Source organism: Myotis nattereri (assembly GCF_964212035.1).
Source record: "Myotis nattereri genome assembly, chromosome: 14".
NCBI classification, from domain to species: domain Eukaryota; kingdom Metazoa; phylum Chordata; class Mammalia; order Chiroptera; family Vespertilionidae; genus Myotis; species Myotis nattereri.
The window spans coordinates 35,465,793-35,485,132 of record NC_138089.1 but is presented as its reverse complement, the minus strand read 5'-3'; the positions used below and the strand labels follow the sequence as shown (position 1 = coordinate 35,485,132).

The 19,340-nt window shown below is 47.2% G+C and overlaps 1 protein-coding gene across 1 annotated transcript in view; it reads left to right on the top strand.

Moving 5' to 3' along the window:
• Positions 1 to 12,434, top strand: part of BFSP2 (beaded filament structural protein 2) — a gene marked incomplete at its 5' end in the record, with an annotated part of 45,312 nt that extends 32,878 nt beyond the window's left edge. Inside the window, 3 exons of the mRNA XM_081106360.1 lie at positions 3,834 to 3,980; positions 8,868 to 9,088; positions 12,217 to 12,434. Coding sequence (XP_080962486.1) covers positions 3,834 to 3,980; positions 8,868 to 9,088; positions 12,217 to 12,220 — 372 coding nt within the window. The 3' untranslated portion in view covers positions 12,221 to 12,434. The remainder of the gene's footprint in view (positions 1 to 3,833; positions 3,981 to 8,867; positions 9,089 to 12,216) is intronic.
• Positions 12,435 to 19,340: the final 6,906 nt, after the last annotated feature.

Genomic DNA, 19,340 nt, shown 5'->3' with positions numbered 1-19,340 from the left:
CCAGTACATACCACTGAAGACAAGCCACTCATTGTCTGGGCTCAGAGGAGGGACAGATCCTATGGGTACTGTGGCTATAGCCTTGGCCAGCAGCTCTAGCCCAGACCTGCCCATCAGGGCTTTGAAACGTGCCCTCCATGGAGCTTGGCCTCCACTCATGCCCGGCTCTCACCCATGGTGTCCTGGCAACCTTTTACAACTGTTCTCAGGGGGTGGGGGTGGGGGGGCAATGTAAGCATATGTATTTACATGCCAATCAAATTCACAATACCACTTAAAGGTGGCAAAGACTTTTGGTTGATGTTTTATTTATCTAATTTTAGTAATAACATACATTTTAAGATAAAATACTTTGCTTTCCCATTTACAACTGTAACTTCAATGTGGCTTGCTATTTCTTGCAAAACCCGCCAACTGTTTTTATAGTTATATCATCAGCAACAGTATCATAAAATCAGACTACAGAAAAATGTTTGATTATTAATATCCAATTATACAAAAAGTCACTCACAACGATGATGAATGAGGATAGCTCTGATGCGAATTTTGGTTGATATTTTCATTAACCTTAATGAGTTCATTTGTCAATGATGAAACTTCTTTTCTTTTTAATATAGGAAGGAAGAAGGAGAGAGAGATAGAAGCATCAATGATGAGAGAGAACCATTGATCAGCTGCCTCCTGTACACCCCCCACTGGGGATCAAGCCCGCAACCCAGGCATGTGCCCGACTGGGAATCAAACCGAAACCTCCTGGTTCATAGGTAGATGCTCAACCACTGATCCACACCAGCTGGGCAATAATGTAACTTCTTTATGAATCAGATAATAGTTTTCAAATATTGGAAAAATATTCTTGCTAATTTTTGTGCTATTCCCAATGCAACAGCTACTGACAGGACCCCCTTTAAATTTAATCTGCACTATTAATATTTTATGCATCCCTTTTTAAAATCTAGACAGTCCATAAAATAGTAATTCAATCTCTGATTTGTGGAGTTTGCCAATTTCCATGGTGTCAATACTCTCACCCTTATTTCAAACTAATAACATGATGTGAATGAGTCAGGAAGAGTTGGGCAGGAACACACCATTGACTCCCACCACACAGGTACCATCAATGTAGATAAACCTCAGTTGCACAGATAATGATAAAATGTAAATAATTAGCAAGTAATGTGTTTTGAGTATTTATTACCATTTTTAAAATACATTTTTATTGATTTTGAGAGAGAGGGATAGAGAGATAGAAACATCGATGAGAGAGGAAGTCATCCACTGGCTGCCTCCTGCACAACCCCCACCAGGGATCGAGCCAAGAACCGGGCATGTGCCTTGACTGGGAATCGAACTGGCGACCTCTTGGTTCCTGGGTTGATGCTCAACCACTGAGCCACACCAGCCAGGTACCATTTTTTTAATATAACTTATTTAATTGTCAGTTGATATGATTTAATTTTTAATAATGGCTGTGTTTAACAACTGGCTTACAAAATTCCTGAAAATGTAACCATCAGCTCTTGTACACTGTTAGAAACTGGCTCCAGCTCACGCTGCCCAGGCCTCTCTGTGTAGCCGTGTTACCTGATTCCATTTGTCTGTCAGGACATCCCCTCTCCTGCCTCCCACCCTCCCACACAGCCCATCTGGCCAGGGCCATCCCCAAAGAGAAAAGGAAGAACAGAGCTACTGATCCCAGGAAGACAATGAGGATATTTTAGAGTGACCCACCTTCACTTTGGAGAAGGGGAAGACAACCCCAATTTCAGGGTCTTAAGTTGATGAATTGGTGGCAGCGGCAGCATTAAGCTCTGGTTAAGAGCACCGCTCTGGGGTCTACAGCTGCGCTTGAGTCCCGGCTCTGCCCCTCTTAGGCCATATGATCTGGCATAAAAAACTCAATCTCTCTGTGCCTCCGTTTCCTCATATAAAATGGGAACAATAATGACACTTGCTTCATAGGGTTGTAAAGATTAAAGGAGATCACGGACTAAAAGTTGTTCACAGAGTTTTGGCACCAAGTAAGAGCTTCACACACGTTAGTTATCATTAGTAGTAGTCAAGTCGTCAAGTCGTAGTGGCTTGTACAAACTCATGTATTAGCTAATACTACTTTTCACATATAGAAAACATATGCAGCCCGGCCAGTGTAACTCAGTGAATTGAGCATCGTCCCATGAACCAGTTCAATTCCCAGTCAGGACACATGCCTGGTTTGGGGCTTGATCTCCACTAGGGGGCGTACAGGAAGCAGCCGATCTATGTTTCTCTCTAATAAATGTTTCTCTCTCTCCCTTCCTCTCTATTTAAAAAAATCAATAAAAACATATGTAAAGAAAACATATACAGCCAATATTTGCAGGCTTTTAAGGTTCTAAAGGCTTCTACATGCATAACCTGTTAGAAGCCTCAAGTGATTCAGGAGACAGTCATCATGTGATTATCATTCTCCACTCGTCACTGCATTCTATGGGCAGGGACTGGGACTCAGAGTGGCTGAATCATGGCCCAGGGACACACAGCCAAGGGCCAACCAGTCGGAGCTGGGCCCACGGCTTCAGTTCTCCTTTAGCAGATCCCAGGCCTTTAATGGGCATTTTCGTTGAGCTCCTTACAGCCCTTAAACAGCAAGAACTGGAAGAACTACTGAGATATGAGCCTTTTGACTCGGGTTTCTTAGCCAGTCAACTAGATCGGACTATTTTTGCACAATTCTATAAATAAGTATTCATATGTAGTAAAAATGGTCAATCAAAAGAGCCAGTAACCTAGGAGACAAAACAGATTTTTCTCCTACGTCACGGGCTTGGTGACATGCCATCAGACTTGGCTTGAAGTTAGAGATGTGGGTGATCTCTCATTTTTTCCCCTCTTCCCCGGCAAAGAGCAGAGTAACAATAACCTGAACATATGGGAGGAATCACAATATGTCCATCTCGCTCAGGGAGAAGGTTTAAAACCCAGACCGCCCCCTTGATAATCAGAGGTGTGACCAGAATGTTTTTTTTTTTTCAAGGAAACGTATCAGATCAAGTTGGCTAACGATTAATCTGCCTTGCGGTGCTGGGAGGGGTTACAAACTCCCTGGAGGGCAATTTGGCAACATTTATCAAAATTGCAAAGCCTGCCTGTTTGACTCAGCAATTCCACAAGAGGAATTTACCCCCAGAGATATTCCCATGTAATCAAGATGAGGGATGTAGGTTATTCTTTGCACCATTGATTGTAACAGGCAAAGACTGGAAGCCACCCAAGTGTCCATGGATGGGGGACTTCTGAGTAAGGCAATACTTATGTGGCCGTTAAAAAGAATCCAATCTAACTGGGGGGCGGAGGGGGGCTAGAAGGGGTCAGTGGGGGGGGGGGGGCAGAAACAGGGACATATATAATGCTTTCAACAATAAAGATTTTTTTTAAAAGAATGTAACTAACGGATATATGCTGATATGCTAGAATAATTTCTAAGATATAATAAGGACCAAAGCAAGGGGGAAGGTCGTACATATTTGAAGTAGTTCTGGAAGGAGGTATCCAACACTGGAAACAGGAGGGCTGGGTAATTAGCGCACAGGGAGAAAAGGACTCTATGTCCTTCCTACCGTATATTCTTTGGAAAATCTTTTGAATTGCATTCTATTTGCATGCATCACGTGTTCAAACTGAATAAATGTCTGTATACGAGCTGGTGTGGGCGCCCATAGAAAAAGAGGAATTTTTAAATCCAGTGGCCGGTGCCTCGGAGCCTGAAGCAGCGGGGAGGGCGTTAGAAAGGGGGAGAGGGGAGGACGGTCAGGGGCTCAGGGCTCCGGCTCACCCAGACTCCCTGTCCGCAGCAGCAGGCGGAGGCCCGCGGGGCGCAGAGTCCAGAGGAGGAGGAGGAGGAGGAGGGGCGGCTGGCTGCTGCCCGCAGGGCGGAGCTGCACACCACCTCGCGCCAAGTGCAGAGCCTGCAGGCGGAGACGGAGTCCTTGCGGGCCCTGGTGAGTGGGCCAGGAGCCGCCTGGCATTTCTTGGGACAATTTTAACTCTCAGCGGTTGAACTGTCGCCACACGGGTCACGGTGTGCCAGGGCCTCTCATCTCCCCGCGTAGGAGTCTGAGGCCTGGGAGGACGATCCGATACCGGATCACAAGGGTAGTGGATCCGGCGAGTGCCCGCGAGTGCCCGGCCGGGATACGCCTCACCCACTGCTGCTGTGGCCACTCATGCCCACAGATGCCCCTTCCCAGCTGCCCCTCTTCTGCAGAGAATGGCCCTCAGCCAATCAGAAGACACCTGCGGGGGGGGGGGGGGGGCGGGTAGGCGGTGGAAGGTGGGAAGTGGGGGGGGGTGTCAGGCCACCCCACCTTCCCAGCCAATGACCGACTCACAGGGGCTTTAAAAGCCCAGCTCACTTGCTTCAAAGTGGAACCAGGCCTCTGGGGTAATTCACTCGAGGGGGGCGCGGGGGGTTCCGTGGGGTCAGGCTGCAGCCGGACTCCGGCTGAGACCACCTACTGGCTTAGCACCTCCCCTGCCCAGCCCTGCCCTGCTTGCCTTGCGCCCCCTTTCCTGGGAACAGCTCCTTAATTATTCCCACGCACCAGGACCCCTGTCTCAGGCTCTGCTTCTGGGGCACCGATCCTAGGACACCTGGTAAGCTCCTCAGACTCACTGTGGTTTGTGGGCAGATCTCTCGCATCATTAATTATTATTATTAATTTAAATGATTAATAATACAGCAGTCCACCTCTGCTCTCTGGGGTGCCCTAAAGTTCTATTAGGTTGTCAAGCACAGCTCCTCCTGGATGCCCTCCAGGGGCCCCGTGTACCAGGTCAACCACAGTGAGCTGTACACACCAGCGCGCATGAAGGGGTTGGTTCCTGTGATGCTGGCGTAGCTGAGGTGGTCTAGTCCACTGAGGCCCAAGAAGCCCTCTCCCCCATCAGCCTCAAGTCCTCGGCTGATCAGATACCACCGTTGATGCCTCTTTCTCCCACCACGCCCCATAAACCTGCATCTCAATTTTGCCACCCAAATCGGCTCCATCTTCAAGCCACCAGTCACACCTGCCATGAAGTTCGCTCAGGCTTTTATCCTAGTCGTTTCCCTCAGGAACAGCTTTATCGCTGCCTGTTGCCAAGAGCATCCCATCACCTCCGGTTCCTTCAGTTCACTTGGGCCCATTGTCCTCCGGCCACAAGGTCACACGGCACCCAGCCAGCTCAGGAAGGTGCTCAGACTTCCTGCCACAACATGACAGGCATCTCATTGCTCCACTTCTCTTTTATTGATTGACTGACTTAGAGAGAGAGAGAGAGGAAGGCAGAGAGAGAGAGGTTTGTTGTTCCACTTATTAATGCCGTCATTGGTGCTTCTTGTATGTGCCCTGACCAGGGATCCAACCTGCAGCCTTGGCTCTAACCCACTGAGCCACCCGGCCGGTGCCATCATTACTCCTCTTCTGTCCCTCTCATTCTCTGATGGGATCTGGGTCAGGGCAAGGGGGTGAGAGAAATCAGGAAACTACAGTTTAAAGCAATGCTACTTTCACATTCAAACAAAAAAAAACATCTAAAAGCCATGGCATTGTTTACTCAGAGGTAGGTGAATGTTATGCTAATCAGTTTTATTCACCTGCCGTAACCCTTGATAAACACCCTAATATTAGGGGTGCTGCCTCTCACCTCTATTGCTTTAGGCACAGTGAAGAGACTGCCATTCCTTGCCCAGATGTCCTTGTGGCTGCCAAAAGTGTCACTCTTCTGGCGACAGAAAGTTCCAGGCAAAAGGTTGAGGACATATTCTCAAGTCAACATCATAAAAAAAAAAAAAAAAAAAAAGCCCAGATGAATGACTCCTCAGTGGCAGGTGGCCCATCCCTCAGCACACATTCCACACACGTATACTGGGTGCCTGCGATGTGCAAGGCCTTCCCTTGGCCCCTGGGGAGGCAAATCTGAATTGGATAGTGCCTGTCCTCTAAGAGCTCACAACTTGATCGAAAACCTGTGCACAAATGACTGAACAAAGCAGAGGGGACCCGTGTTCCCCAGCAGCTGCTCCCTCCAGCCTCTGTTCTCAGCAAGCCCCCGGCACCCCGCCCCTCCGCCCCTCAGCAGGTGCTGTCACCTGTATTATTCTGCAGATAAAGTTAAGGTCCCCCAACATGAGGTCTCTGGTTTCCATTTCCCACTTCAAAAGATCCCAGAAGCTTTATCCCCCGCCTCTTTCCTTCACAGACTCCCCCTGTCTCGTGCTGCACCATCTGGACATGCCTCTACCTACTGCCTCCTCTATTCTGCATTTTCAGAGTCCAAACCCCTGGAATGGCCTGAGCTTGGCTTACAACAGAAAGCCCTCCTTTGCCAGATCTTCATGTTAATGTCCAGATTTCGTCCTTTCCTTTCCTGCCTTGAGCCCTTAATGTGTTCTTCCCATGGCTGGGAGGAGACTCCTCCCCTCAAGTCTGCCCGCCTCCACCTGCTCCCCTTGCCAAACCTTTGGCACAGGTGAGGTGAAAACACAGAAATGCGACACCCCCCGAGGAGCCCAGCTCCTGACTCCCACAGCTGGGTGATCCCCCCACCCGTCACGCACTCACGTTCAGAGTGGTCCGTGAGCTGAAATCAGCTCTTCCACCAAAGTCACATTAACTCCTTGAAGGCAGGACCCAGGCTTCATTACTTTTATGTCCCCAGATTGCTTGGTACAGTGCCCAAATTTCCTCAAAGTGACACTGATGGTAAGAAATGCTCATATGCACTCTCTCATCGCATCCTCGGAGAAACATTGAGAAGTGGGCAGGACCGTGACTGCCATCTCATTCTGCAAATGAGAAATCTGTGGCTCAGGGATTTTCCCGTTAGCATAGTAATCAGTGCAGGAGCCAAGCCCTTCTGGCTCTATCTCTGCCCTCGACCGCAGCCAGCCTATGGCGTTGGGGGTTGGCGCTCAGGCTCTGCAATCAAATCCTGCTTCCTCTACTCACGAGCCAAGTGACGCTCTAAAATTCCACTTCCTCTCTTTCACTTGAGGACCTACCTTGGTCGTCCTATTTATCTGCTGTGTTACTGGCCCTCAGTCAGAGCCACCTGTGCACACACAAGGCCCCCACAGCCAAGCTGATGAGACGTTCAGCTGCCTTTTCCAACAAAATACCGTATCTGAGCAGCCAGGCACCAATAATGGTGCTTGAGGCTTACAGAGCTCTTTGTTCAGTCAGATCAAGAATTCAAGACCAGGAATCACAGATCACTATTTTACTTTCTGGAGGGTCTATAATTCAAGGGCATCCCTTCCAATTTCCATTAGCTTGGGAGTAAGCATGCTGCTGTGGCCAAGTATGCTTGCTGGTGCTATCCATGTCCCCTCGCAGGCCAGGGCTGGGACACCCGCAGCAGTGGCCTCATCATAGTCACTCAGCTCAGGCGTCTCTGTGGGAACCAGGCCAGGATGTCAGGACTTAGCGGGGAGAGCTGGGGCTTGGGCAGTGGGTCCTGAGTCATCAAAGGACCCTCGGCCTCAGGGAGGAGTCACCTGTGAACATGGAGCCAAACCTGTAAACAGATGACCCAGCCATGGCTCTGTAAAACATTTTTCCAAATCACAGGTGTTACAGGTCCAATGTCAACAATCACTATTCGCAAACCAAGCTGGGCCAGTCATGGGTGCCATGTTAGGGACCCTGGAGAGCTTGGGGATGCGGTTAAAGCAGAGGGGATACCGGTCCAGAGTTGGACTTTAGACAGAGCACTGGAGCTTCCGTGTGGGGAAGGCAGCCCAAGGAGGAACTAGAGGCAGAAAGACGAGCTAAGAGGCCACTGAGGTCCCCCTTGAGGAGAGGTGATGCGCATCCATCCTGGGCACTGGTGGCTGGAGAAGAGAGGGCACACATGTGAAAACCTTTCGGAATATATGAGGGGCGGGATTCAGTAATGACTGAGTTTGGGAGAGAAGCAAGAAGACCAGGGGTGTGTCCTTCCCCAATTTCTAGTTCTCAGTTCACCTGCTGAAGTGCAGGATAGGAAAGACCAACAGGTCCGTTTTGGACGCCTTGATTTGAGGTGCGCTGGACTGCACATATTTCCAGTAGGAAGTTCAGTAGTGGGTCGGGGCTTGGAGAGAGGAGAGAAGTCTGTGCTAAAAGAATCACTGCAGGAGCCATTGGAAGAGAGACTGGGAAAATCGTGAGTGTGGGAGAGACCAACTAACAGGCCCGGGAAACACAGCTCAGAGAGTAGCAGGTTCAGGATGGGCGGTGGGGAACCAGAGGAAGAGGAATTAGCCCAAATGGGCACCTAGAAAACTAAAGAAACAACTGCTGAGTACAGAACAGCCAGAAACGTCCATCGTCATTCTGATCATCTGGGGAAGGGTGCAGAGGAGACCGCATTTTAGCTGAATGATGGGTGGGGTTTCGGCAGTGGAGGGGATAGGGCCCCCAGGGGGTGAGAAAACTATCAAAAAAGGCCCAGAGGCAGCTCAGAGAGCAGGGTTTCTTTGAAGAAACACCTGCAGACTGCTTCTCTGTGTGTGTCAGTTTCTCTTTCATTTTTTTCCTCTCTCATTTCCTCACTCATCTCTCATTCTTATATCTCATCTCTCTCCCTCTCCCTGTCCTTCCGCCTTCTCTTCCTCCCCTCCATCCCACACACCCACCCATGTCTCCCACACACACATCCACCCCCCTGGCCCCCATCAGAAGGATCAGTGAATTAGACTAAACAAGAGTCTGGCCTCCTGAGGATTCATGATTTACGCACCAAGCCACGTAAACCTAGCAACCGACGAGACCAATGCCAGCCCCTCCCAGCGCCCTGCACACCTCCCTCTCCAAGGGCCCTGCCCGTTGGCCTGGAGTTTGGACGTGTTCCCTCTTTTGCAGAAACGAGGCCTGGAGAACACTTTGCAGGACGCCAAGCACTGGCATGACCTGGAGCTGCAGAACCTGGGCGCCGTGGTCCGCAGGCTGGAGGCGGAGCTCCAGGAGATGCGGGCGGAGGCGGAGCAGCAGCAGAGGACCCGCGAGCAGCTGCTGGCGCACAGGTGCCAGCTGCAGAGGGACGTGGCTTCCTACCACGTCCTGCTGGACAGGGAGGAGAGCCGGTAGGTCTCTTCTTACTTCATTATTAAAGGAGCACAACTCATCGTTTAAAATATTTATTTTCAAACACTATAGAAGTAATTAAGATAGAAGAAATCACCCCCAAACTCCCCAAAACACACACACACACTCCCATAGCCTCACTTTGTCCTTCCACAAATATATAAACAAATATACATTATAAATGTGCATGTATACATAAATGTGTTACACCTGTTTATAACCATATAAACAGATACACACGTACACACATAGACATGCCTATAAATGTTAAAACATACCTAGTGCAGCAGTCTAGAAGCAGTCTGCAGGTGTTTCTCCAATAAGGTCATTTAGTTCAACATCATTTCATTATAACATTGATGACATGCCATAGGAATTTAACGCTTGTTTATATAAATTATTCTGTAGTAAAACTGGCTTCCTTATACATCATTTCATCATAGTTCCCAGAAGCTACTGACAATGTTACGTGAGGACTTACTGTGCATACATCTTATCTGTTAGGAATGCTTCAGCTGCATGTAGTAGAGCCTAATTAATGGGGCTATACACCAGTGCACCTGAAGTTGAATGTGCACCCAAAACCTGGGCAGGTCAGGCCTATCCTGCCGGCCCACAGACCACCCTGGGAACAGCAAGGACATAAACTACGTTTATCTGAGAGTTCCAGAAATGAGGTGGTCTAGGCTTCTCAATGATTTCATTAGGTCCCAATGAAATACCATCTGACATACCATCCCCGGTATATTGGCTTTTTGTCTTCATCTTTGTCCCACATGGTGGCCAAATGCCTACCACAGCTCCCAACATCAGGTCCTCACTCATGACAAGAAGAAGGAGGAAGGAAGAGAGGGCAGCAAGAAAGGCCTTTCCCTGGGTAATCTCTTTATCAGTCAGTGAAAGAAAAATGTTTTGAGAAGTCCTCTAATGGACTTTGCCTGTTATCTCATTGACCAGATGTGCTCACATGACCATACCTACCTGCAAGTGGTTCTGGGAAAGCAATTTTTTCCAGCCTCTACACTGGAGAGAGGCAAGGGTAGGAATGACATATAGTATATGTCTAAGTATGTATATGAATGTATGCATGTATATATATGCACATATATACCTCGATGTATATATGTAGTCTTATTTAACGGGTGAGGATTACAGGAATATATGCATGAGTTTGGGGACTAGTTCCTTGCCAGCTCTTTAAGGAAATCCAAGCCTTTGTTTGATCATAATTCTATATCTTCATATCTCCCTCCAAGGCCCCATCCATGGCATACATTGAATAAGGAATATAATATCAGTTCTAAGAGATAACTTAGCAATTATATAGTCCAACCCCCATGATCCCAGCAAAACTACAAAGGCCCAGAACAGAAAAGCGGTTTTCTGTGATCACACGAGGAGGTAGAGCCAGAGCCGAGACTCTGTAACATCCCTTTCTTCAGAAACAAGACAGCTACAGGGAAGCAACCAGCCCTTCCTCCTTTCAAGTGGAAAACGTGCCATCCAGCTCCTTCCCAACTGTCTTGTTATTGGATTCATTTCTGTGGACTATAAAAGCTGGATGTTTCTAACCAAGCTCATTTTTTCATATGCCTATGAACATCTGAATAAATGCACAAATTTGTTTTAAATATAAAAAAGTGGTGAATTAAGCTGAATATTCTTCAAGAACGTAAGAATACCATTTAGTGAGTGCCTGCTGTGTGCCAGCACAATGTTAGGTTCTCTGTTCTCTTCATTTCCCCTGAAACCCTGCTAGGACTACATCATTATCTCCATTTTACAGATAAGAAACAAAGCCTCAGAGAGCTTCAGCCATTTGCTCAAGGTAACTCAGCTAATACCTATGGAGCAGGGATTTGAAACCCAAGTTGGCCCTGGCCAGGTAGCTCAGTTGCTTACAGCATCTTCCTGATTCAATTTCTGGTCAAGGCACATGCAAGAAGCAACCAATCCTATATAATAAAAGCCTAATAGGCTAAGTGTCCAGTCGGCCAGTTGGCCGTTCAACCAATCAAAGCATAATATGCTAATGATATGTTAAGGCTGCTCAACCACTCACTATGACATGTACTGACCACCAGGGGGCAGACGCTCCAACCGGTAGGTTAGCTTGTTGCTGGGGTCCAGCCGATCAGGACTGAGTGAGACAGGCTGGACATGCCCTGGAGCCCTCCTGTGGCCCCTCCCTAGCTGGCCAACCTCCTATGTCCCTCCCTGGCCCCAATTATGCACCTGTGGGATCCTTCGGCCTGGCCTGCTCCCTCTCGCAATCTGGGACCCCTCGGGGGATGTCAGAGAACCAGTTTTGGCCCGATGGCAGAACGACCAGTCGCTATGATGTGCACTGACCACCAGGGTGCAGATGCTCAATGCAGAAGCTGCCCCCTGGTGGCCAGTGCATTCCCATAGGGGGAGCACTGCTCAGCCAGAAGCCAGGCTCACAGCTAGTGAGCGTAGCGGCAGTGGCAGGAGCCTCTCCCACCTCCACAGCTGCGCTGGGGATGTCCGACTGATGGCTTAGGCCTGCTCCATGGGAGGCAGGCCTAAGCCATCAGTCGGACATCCCCCGAAGGCTCACAGACTACAAGAGAGCTCAGGCTGGGCTGAGGCCCCCCCACCCCCGAGTGCACGAATTTCATGCACCGGGCCTCTAGTCTATATATATACAAGGCTAATGTGCAAAGTGACCCCTCAGGAGTTTGACTGGGAGACTGGGAGTTCAATCGCTAGCTATGATGTGCGCTGGCCACCAGGGGGCGGCATGGAACGAAGGGAGGCCCCAACTTGCAGTCAGAAGGAAGGCCCCGGCCAGCAGCTGGAAGGCCCATATCAGCCCTGATTGCCAGCCAAGCCTAGGGACCCTACCGGTGCATAAATTCCATGCACCGGTCCTCTAGTGAATGTATAAATAAGTGGAACAACAAATTGATGTTTCTCTCTCTCTCTCTCTTCCTCTCTTTCAAATCTATAAAAAAGAAAAAGAAACCCAAGTTGTCTTATTCCAAAGGCCAACTTCTTTCCATGAGATTCCTACCTTTCCTATAATCTTATTGTGATCTCTTTACCAATTTTCAATCATCCATAGCTTCTCTCACTCAAATGTGTTTTTGTTTATTTGTTTCAGCTAGTGGAGAAACTTCTTTTCATGAAGAAAATGCTGCCTTCTCACCAAGTGGTCAATGAAGTTCCTTGAGGAGTCTTCCCCCTCTGCTCCCACATCTACCCCAAACAGCCTCCCATCCCCCACCCTCCTGGAGCTGGATTCCCTGCTAGATTCCCTTGAGCTGAAAAGCTTCCTAGAAGTGGAGAGGGTCCTTTGGCCTTAAACTGAAGTAGTCTGTGGCTTGGGCAACCTCCCTGTCCCTCTGCAAATAAATGCTTTTTGTGTGCAGCTTCCAGTCTGACCACCTGTTCAACTCACTACCGGGTAGAGATGGACGTCACCTTACCTGCCTGGCCTTTGCTTGTGGAGCCATTCTTGAAGGCTCTGGAAAGTTGCCTGAGCATGATGCCATCTGCCTCTCCACCTAAGGATCAGCTGCTTAGGCAAGCACCGTGCTCAAGGCTTGGTGCAAGTTCACCACGGTTTGGGGCAAAAACAGCACTCTTGTTAGAGAGGGGAGTGGCGTGGCGCTGTAGTGCATGCACCATCATTACAGGCATCATGAAGAATCAGACCTCTTTAATGTGCTCAGCACGGGTGTTTATGTGCAGACACACACATTTCCCTGCTGTTGACGGAGGGCCTCTCAATCAGTTTAAAGGGAACTTCACTGTAAGTCTGTGGGGGTTAATTAGACTGTGGTTGCTTGCTTCACTTCTAGTCTCAGAATTTGCTTCCACAGTGGGAGCCGAGCCAGCCAAATATAGTTCCTGAATCTGCCACCTACCCAGGCAAGGCTCCCTGCCTTCTGATTAAAATTGAAACCAGCACCTGTGTCCACACAGCAGCTCTCAGTGCCTCCCAACACCCCCTCCCCCTCTCTCCTCCCCCGGCCACACACATACGCACAGCCCAACCTCAATTTCTTAATTCTTCCCTCATGCTTGTGTCAGTCCACCTGTCGCACAGAATCCCAGACACAGAATCCAAGCTGAGTCTTTGTCCTCATCAAGTGCTGACCCAGACAGGGGGCCGTGTCCACTGTGGGCCCATTTGAGGACGCCCTCCCCCCAGTACCTGCACTTCCAAACCCTCAAGGCCAACACAAACAAGAGAAACCTTGTTTCCTCGGCAGGAAGCCTGAAAGAGAAGCAAAGTAAGAAAGGGGGTCTCCTGGTTGAAATGGCTTCAGCCGGGTTTTCTGTGTGCCTTCCAGGGCAGCCAAAGGGATCATATTAATGAGCCACTTGGGCAGGACAGCTACTGAGTTTGCATGAGACCTCCACATAATTCTGTTTGTGGTTTGAGGCACAGAAATAGGCAAGACCCCACCTAATGCTACATTTCAGCAAAGCACCAATCCCTCCCGGGCTGCACACTGCGGGGGAAAGGCGGGGGGAGAAGGGGCCTGTAATTAACCACTGGGTGCAAGGGCCTCCCCACGAGACACAGTGTGCAGCCAGCCTAGGTCTGTTGTATGCTCCCAACACTAAGCTGTTTCTTTTCTTTCTTGTTAGGATTAATTTTTTGCCCCCCAGCCAAGGCTGAAATCCCTGACTTAAACACAGTTGGAGGGCCCCGAAAGGTCAGCCATTCAGAGGCACGTCTGTGTCTGAATGGCCACGCGTTTCCCAGAGCCTGGAAGCTGTTTGAGCCGCTGCAAGAAGGGGAGAGTGGACTTGCACCCCTCCAGGGCCGGGCCGCACACCGGTCTCCTCTGCTCTGTCATGTCAAGAAGCAGCCGCCGTAAATCATCACATTCATCAGCCTTTGGCAGCGAGAGCCGAGGCTGGCAGGTGCTTCCAGTTCTCGGCACAGGTTCTCGCTGTTTCTAATGAGGCTTCATTACCAGGTAAGAAAAGGCTCTGCTGGCCCTCCTGACTCCGCCTCCGCCAGGGCCTTGTCTAACTCGGGCTTCCCTGCAAAACACGCAGGGAAGTGCAAGTACTCTCTGGCGGGGCCCAGCGACAGGTGGCTGGACGCTGCGGCTGTGGGGCGGCAAGGACAGCGCGTTTGCTCTGGAGCCAGCCGACCGACCGACCGGAGAAGGCTGCGGTGGATTCCTCCGAAAGCAGGTAACGCCCCTGGCCTCCCGCCCCGCTCCCAGGGAGATTGCCAGAACATTCCTGGGCTTTCAGACCAAGGCGCTCAGTCTCACCTGCATTATCATCTGTAACACTCCTGCGCACCTACGGGTGCCCAGACATTCTGTTGGGCGTGGGGATTGCGGTACAAAAGGGAGACACGCAAGCAGGTCAAACTCGCGGCCGGCGGGCCGCATGCCTGTCAGACTCGCCTGGGAGTCCAGCTGTGCACATACAAGCAGGCACAGAGCAAAGCAGGCCGAGCAGCACGCTGCAGTGTGCACGACCCCATCCGTGCATCACAGGCGGCACGAAACAGACGTCCCGTCAGATCTTTGTTGATGTTGAGTAAGGTGATTCAGCAAGAATCATCAAGCACCGTGCTGGCCTCTGATTGTCTCTATACCCTGCAGAGAGTCTACATTTTTCCAGGTTTATTGAGATAGAATTGACATTCGGCACTGTATAAGTTTAAGGTACATTGTGAAATGATCACACAGTAAGTTAGCATTCATCATCTCATATAGATAAGAAAACGATTTTTTTGCCTTGTGATGAGAACTTTTTTTTTTCTTTTTGGTGTGATGAGAACTGTTAGGATTTATTCTGTTAATAGCTTTTTTTTTCTTTTTGGATGAGAACTGTTAGGATTTACTCTGTTAATAGCTCTCCTGTGTGCCATACAGCAGGGTTAACTGTAGTCATCACGTGCACATTACATGCCCAGTACATATGCATCTTCTCACTGGAACTTTGTACCTTTTGACCACCTTCCCCCAACTCCCCCTCTCCTCCTCCACACCCAGCCCTGCTTCTGGTAACCACAAATCTGGCCTTTTTTCCCCCCATGAGTTTGAGTTTTGTTTTTAAGATTCCACTGTCTGACTTATTTTATTTAACATAATACCCTCAAAGTCCACCTATGCACCCAACTTGTTTCAAATGACAGGATTTCCTCCTTTTATGGTTGAATAAACATCCAGTGTGTGTGTGTATACATATACAAATATACATAAAATAACACAACTTCTTTATCCATTCATCCGTTGATGCAACACTTAGATTGTTAACATGTCTTGGTCATTGTAAATAATGCTGCTATGGACATGGGGGTACAGATATCTCTTTCACATAATGTTTTTATTTCCTTGGGATATGTTCCCAGAAGTGGAATTGCTGGAGAATGTGGTAGTTATAGTTTTGATTTTTTGAGGAAATTCATTCTGTTTGCCATAGTGGCTATACCAGTGTACAATCCCCCCCCCTCCCCCCCAACACACACACACACACACACATGCAGTGCATAAGAGTTCTCTTTTCTGCATGTCATTGCCATCACTTATCTCTTATCTTTTTGATGATAGCAATTCTAACTGATGTGAGGTGATGGCTCATTGTGGTTTCATTTAGATTCCTTTGATAAATGAGTGATATTGAGCACCTTTTTATGTACCTTTTGGTCATTTAGATATCTTCTTTGGAAAAATGCACCCATTTTTTAATCGGATTGCAGTTTACCCTCAATTCAGGTTAGGGGTGCTGACCATCCCTTGCTGTGCAATCAAAAGTCCACATATAAGTTTTGACTCCCCCAAAACTCAACTAGTTGGCCCTCAGTATCTGCAGGGGATTGGTTCTGGGACTCTCGTCGGATACTAAAATTTGTGGATGCTCAAGTGTCTTATATAAAATGGTGTAGCGCCCTAGCTGGTTTGGCTCGGGGATAGAGCATCGGCCTGTGGACTAAAGGGTCCCCAGTTCGATTCTGGCCAGGGCATATGCCTGGGTTGTGTGCTCAATTCCCAGTGTGGGGCATGCAGGAGGCAGCCGATCAATGATTCTCTCTCATCATTGATATTTCTATCTATCTCTCTCCCTCTCTCCCTTGCTCTCTGAAATCAATAAAAATATTTTTTTAAAAAGAAAAGATCATGAAACTGTTAGGAAGTTGGAATATCATGCATTCCTTTTAAATGCATGTTTCAGTTTTATATAGTATCAATTGTGTCTATACTAAAAAACAATTATTAGCACAGTTATACTTTTTCCCTTTTTCTCTCCCTCTAAATATTTTTATCCTATCATTTTTACTGGATCAAGGTTTTTTTTTCACTTTCTTTTCTGCAACCCTTAATTCATGTTGTTGTTCAGCCTTAGTCTATATGTAGTTAAACGAACTTCTATTTAAATGGATACTTTTTCCCCAGCAATTTCATTCCTGGATTCTTATTTTGATTCATCTCTTGTTTAAATACATTTGCCTTTAAGGAGTTTTCCAAGAGTTGATGGCTGATAGGTACTTTACCTCCTGACTTCTTTCATGTGTGAGGTGACTGTTTCTGTTTTATTTTATGAACGACCTGATGGCACAAAGTTCCTGGGTCATACATTGCTTCCCTCAGAACTTGGCAGATATCGCTTCATAGTTTCTTGGATAGACTATTGTGAAAAAGTCCAAGGCCGATCTAACTCTTTACCCCCTCTCTTCTTCCTGGAGACCTGAATGCTTTTCTTCCTGCTTCAGGTTCTTAAAGAAATCAGAACATTGATTGCTCTCATTCCTAATCAGCTTTTCCAATATGTGATATGTTGTCTCCGCCTGAAAAGTCTATTATTCTTTGATTTCAGGACAACTTTTTTGTATCATGTCTCTGAGGAGTTTTTCTGTTCCATTTGTTCACGTCTTTATTTCAAAGCCATCAAAGGATCATCTTTGCTCTCTTCTATGTCTTTCGTCTTCTCTCTAGTTTTTAAAATCTTTTTCTCTCTTTTCTCTGCATTTATTGTGACTATCTCAGGCCTTCCCACCAAAATTTGACTTCCAGCCATGTCTACTCATAACTACAGAATGGGGCGAAAGTAAGTTTACAGTTGTGAGTACATAAAACCAGTTTATTCTTGTATATTATTTCTTTATTATTGTATTATTTTATTTTCTTTCTTCCTTTTTTTTAGAGAGAGAGAGAGTGGAAGAGAGAGGGGAAGACAGGGAAATATTGATGTGAGAGAGAGACATCAATTGGTTGCCTCCAATCAGAGCCCGGGCCAGGGCGGAGTCTGCAATCAAGGTACATGCCTTGGACCAGAATTGAACCCGGGACCCTTCAGTCCACAGGCTGATGCTTTATCCACGGAGCCAAACCGGCTAGGGCAGTGGTCGGCAAACTGCGGCTCGTGAGCCACATGCGGCTCTTTGGCCCCTTGAGTGTAGCTCTTCCACAAAATACCACGTGCAGGCGTGCACATACAGTGCGATTGAAACTTCATGGCCCATGCGAAGAAGTCGGTTTTCAGCCTGGGCGAGTCTATTTTGAAGAAGTGGCGTTAGAAGAAGTGGAGGGGTGGACATATAGAGAGGATGAATGAAAGGAGATAGACGAAACAAGTATACAAGACGAGTGTGGATGGAAGAGTTGGAAGGGGTCGACCTCAGCGAACGTACCTCAATCAGACTGAGGACGTTTTTAGCAAAGGCCAGCTTAGGAGTACCCTAATTAAGTTAATAACAATGTACCTACCTATATAGTTCGAGTTTAAAAAATTTGGCTCTCAAAAGAAATTTCAATCCTTGTACTGTTGATATTTGGCTCTGTTGACTAATGAGTTTGCTGACCCCTGGAATAGGGATATTATTGTATTACTAGAGGCCTGGTGCACAAATTTGTGCATGGGTGGGGTCTCTCGGCCTGGCCAGTGTTGGAGGCCTATCGGGGTGCCGACTGGCCGGGGGGAGGAACCATAGGAGGTTGGCCAGCCAGGAGGGTCGGGGGTGGGAAGAGGCCGCGGGAGGATGGCTGTGGGAACACACTGACCACTAGAGGGCAGCTCCTGCATTGAGCATCTGCCCCCTGGTGGTCAGTGCGCGTCATAGCGACCGGTCAACCGGACGTAACTGTCGCTTAGGCTTTTATGTATATAGATTTTCCATACAAGCAACTGTAAACCTACTTTTGTCCCACCCTGTATATTGAGTTTATTAGATACCTAATAGTATTAAACTTTTCTTTCACTCTGCAATATCCTATTCAACCCATTCTGTTGTCTTAGCTTATTATCTTATAGATCTTATTGTTTGATTATTGCAAATATTTAAATATTTAAATGCTTATTGGTGCAGGGAGGTGCAGGGAGGTTAAATACTAAATTACACACATTTAGTATTTCTTGTCAAATATTTAAATGCTTATTGGCATTTTTTAAATGCCAATTTAAGTCTGCATCCATTTATCCTATGGCTTTGAAAGCCCCAACCTCATGATATTCTACATGTTCATGTTCTTATAATACAAAGCACTTATGGAGAATATGCCTGTTTCCCTGTGGCATTTTCATCTGTACTGGTACCTTTGTATGCCATTTGTATTCTAATCATTTGCTCAACATATTTTTGAATAGCTTCTACTGCAAGCTGGTTTGGTCTGGCGATACCACAAAACAAAATAAGTTTTTACTTTCATTGTGCTTACAGTGTGTGTGTGTGTGTGTGTGTGTGTGTGTGTTGTGTATACACAGTATATGTGTTTTTGGAGTTTGCAATGATACGTTTATACAATTACTGTGTCATTTCTTGACATTTTTCTGTTAGTTAAAACTGGCTTGTGCTGCCCAGATCTTTCATTTCTCTAATAAAGTGAGATTGAATTTTCCTTGACATTTATTTTTTCACATCATCTGTAACCAGTTTTAATTCCCTTCAGGGCTTCAGATTAAATTATCCACGTTGCGTTTAATCCACTTTTCTGTAGCCCGAGAATATAGAGTTGTTGTGATTCAATTTATGGACTTCAACCTTTACAAATGGGAATTCAGTTTGTTGTCATAACAAACTCCTCTTTATAAATTTAATTTCTAATTGCAAATTATATAACTACATTTTCAAGAAGTTTTAAAAAGGAATAAAGTCACCTATATATGATTCTATTGGAAAATAATTTTTGTGACTCTTTTTTTTAGTAACTGGACCATTACCTAAAAATGAAAACGCTGAGGAACATTAGAACAAGCCCAAGGTTCCTATGGTAACCTGTAAACACATCCATCATATGACTCTGAAAACTCTTT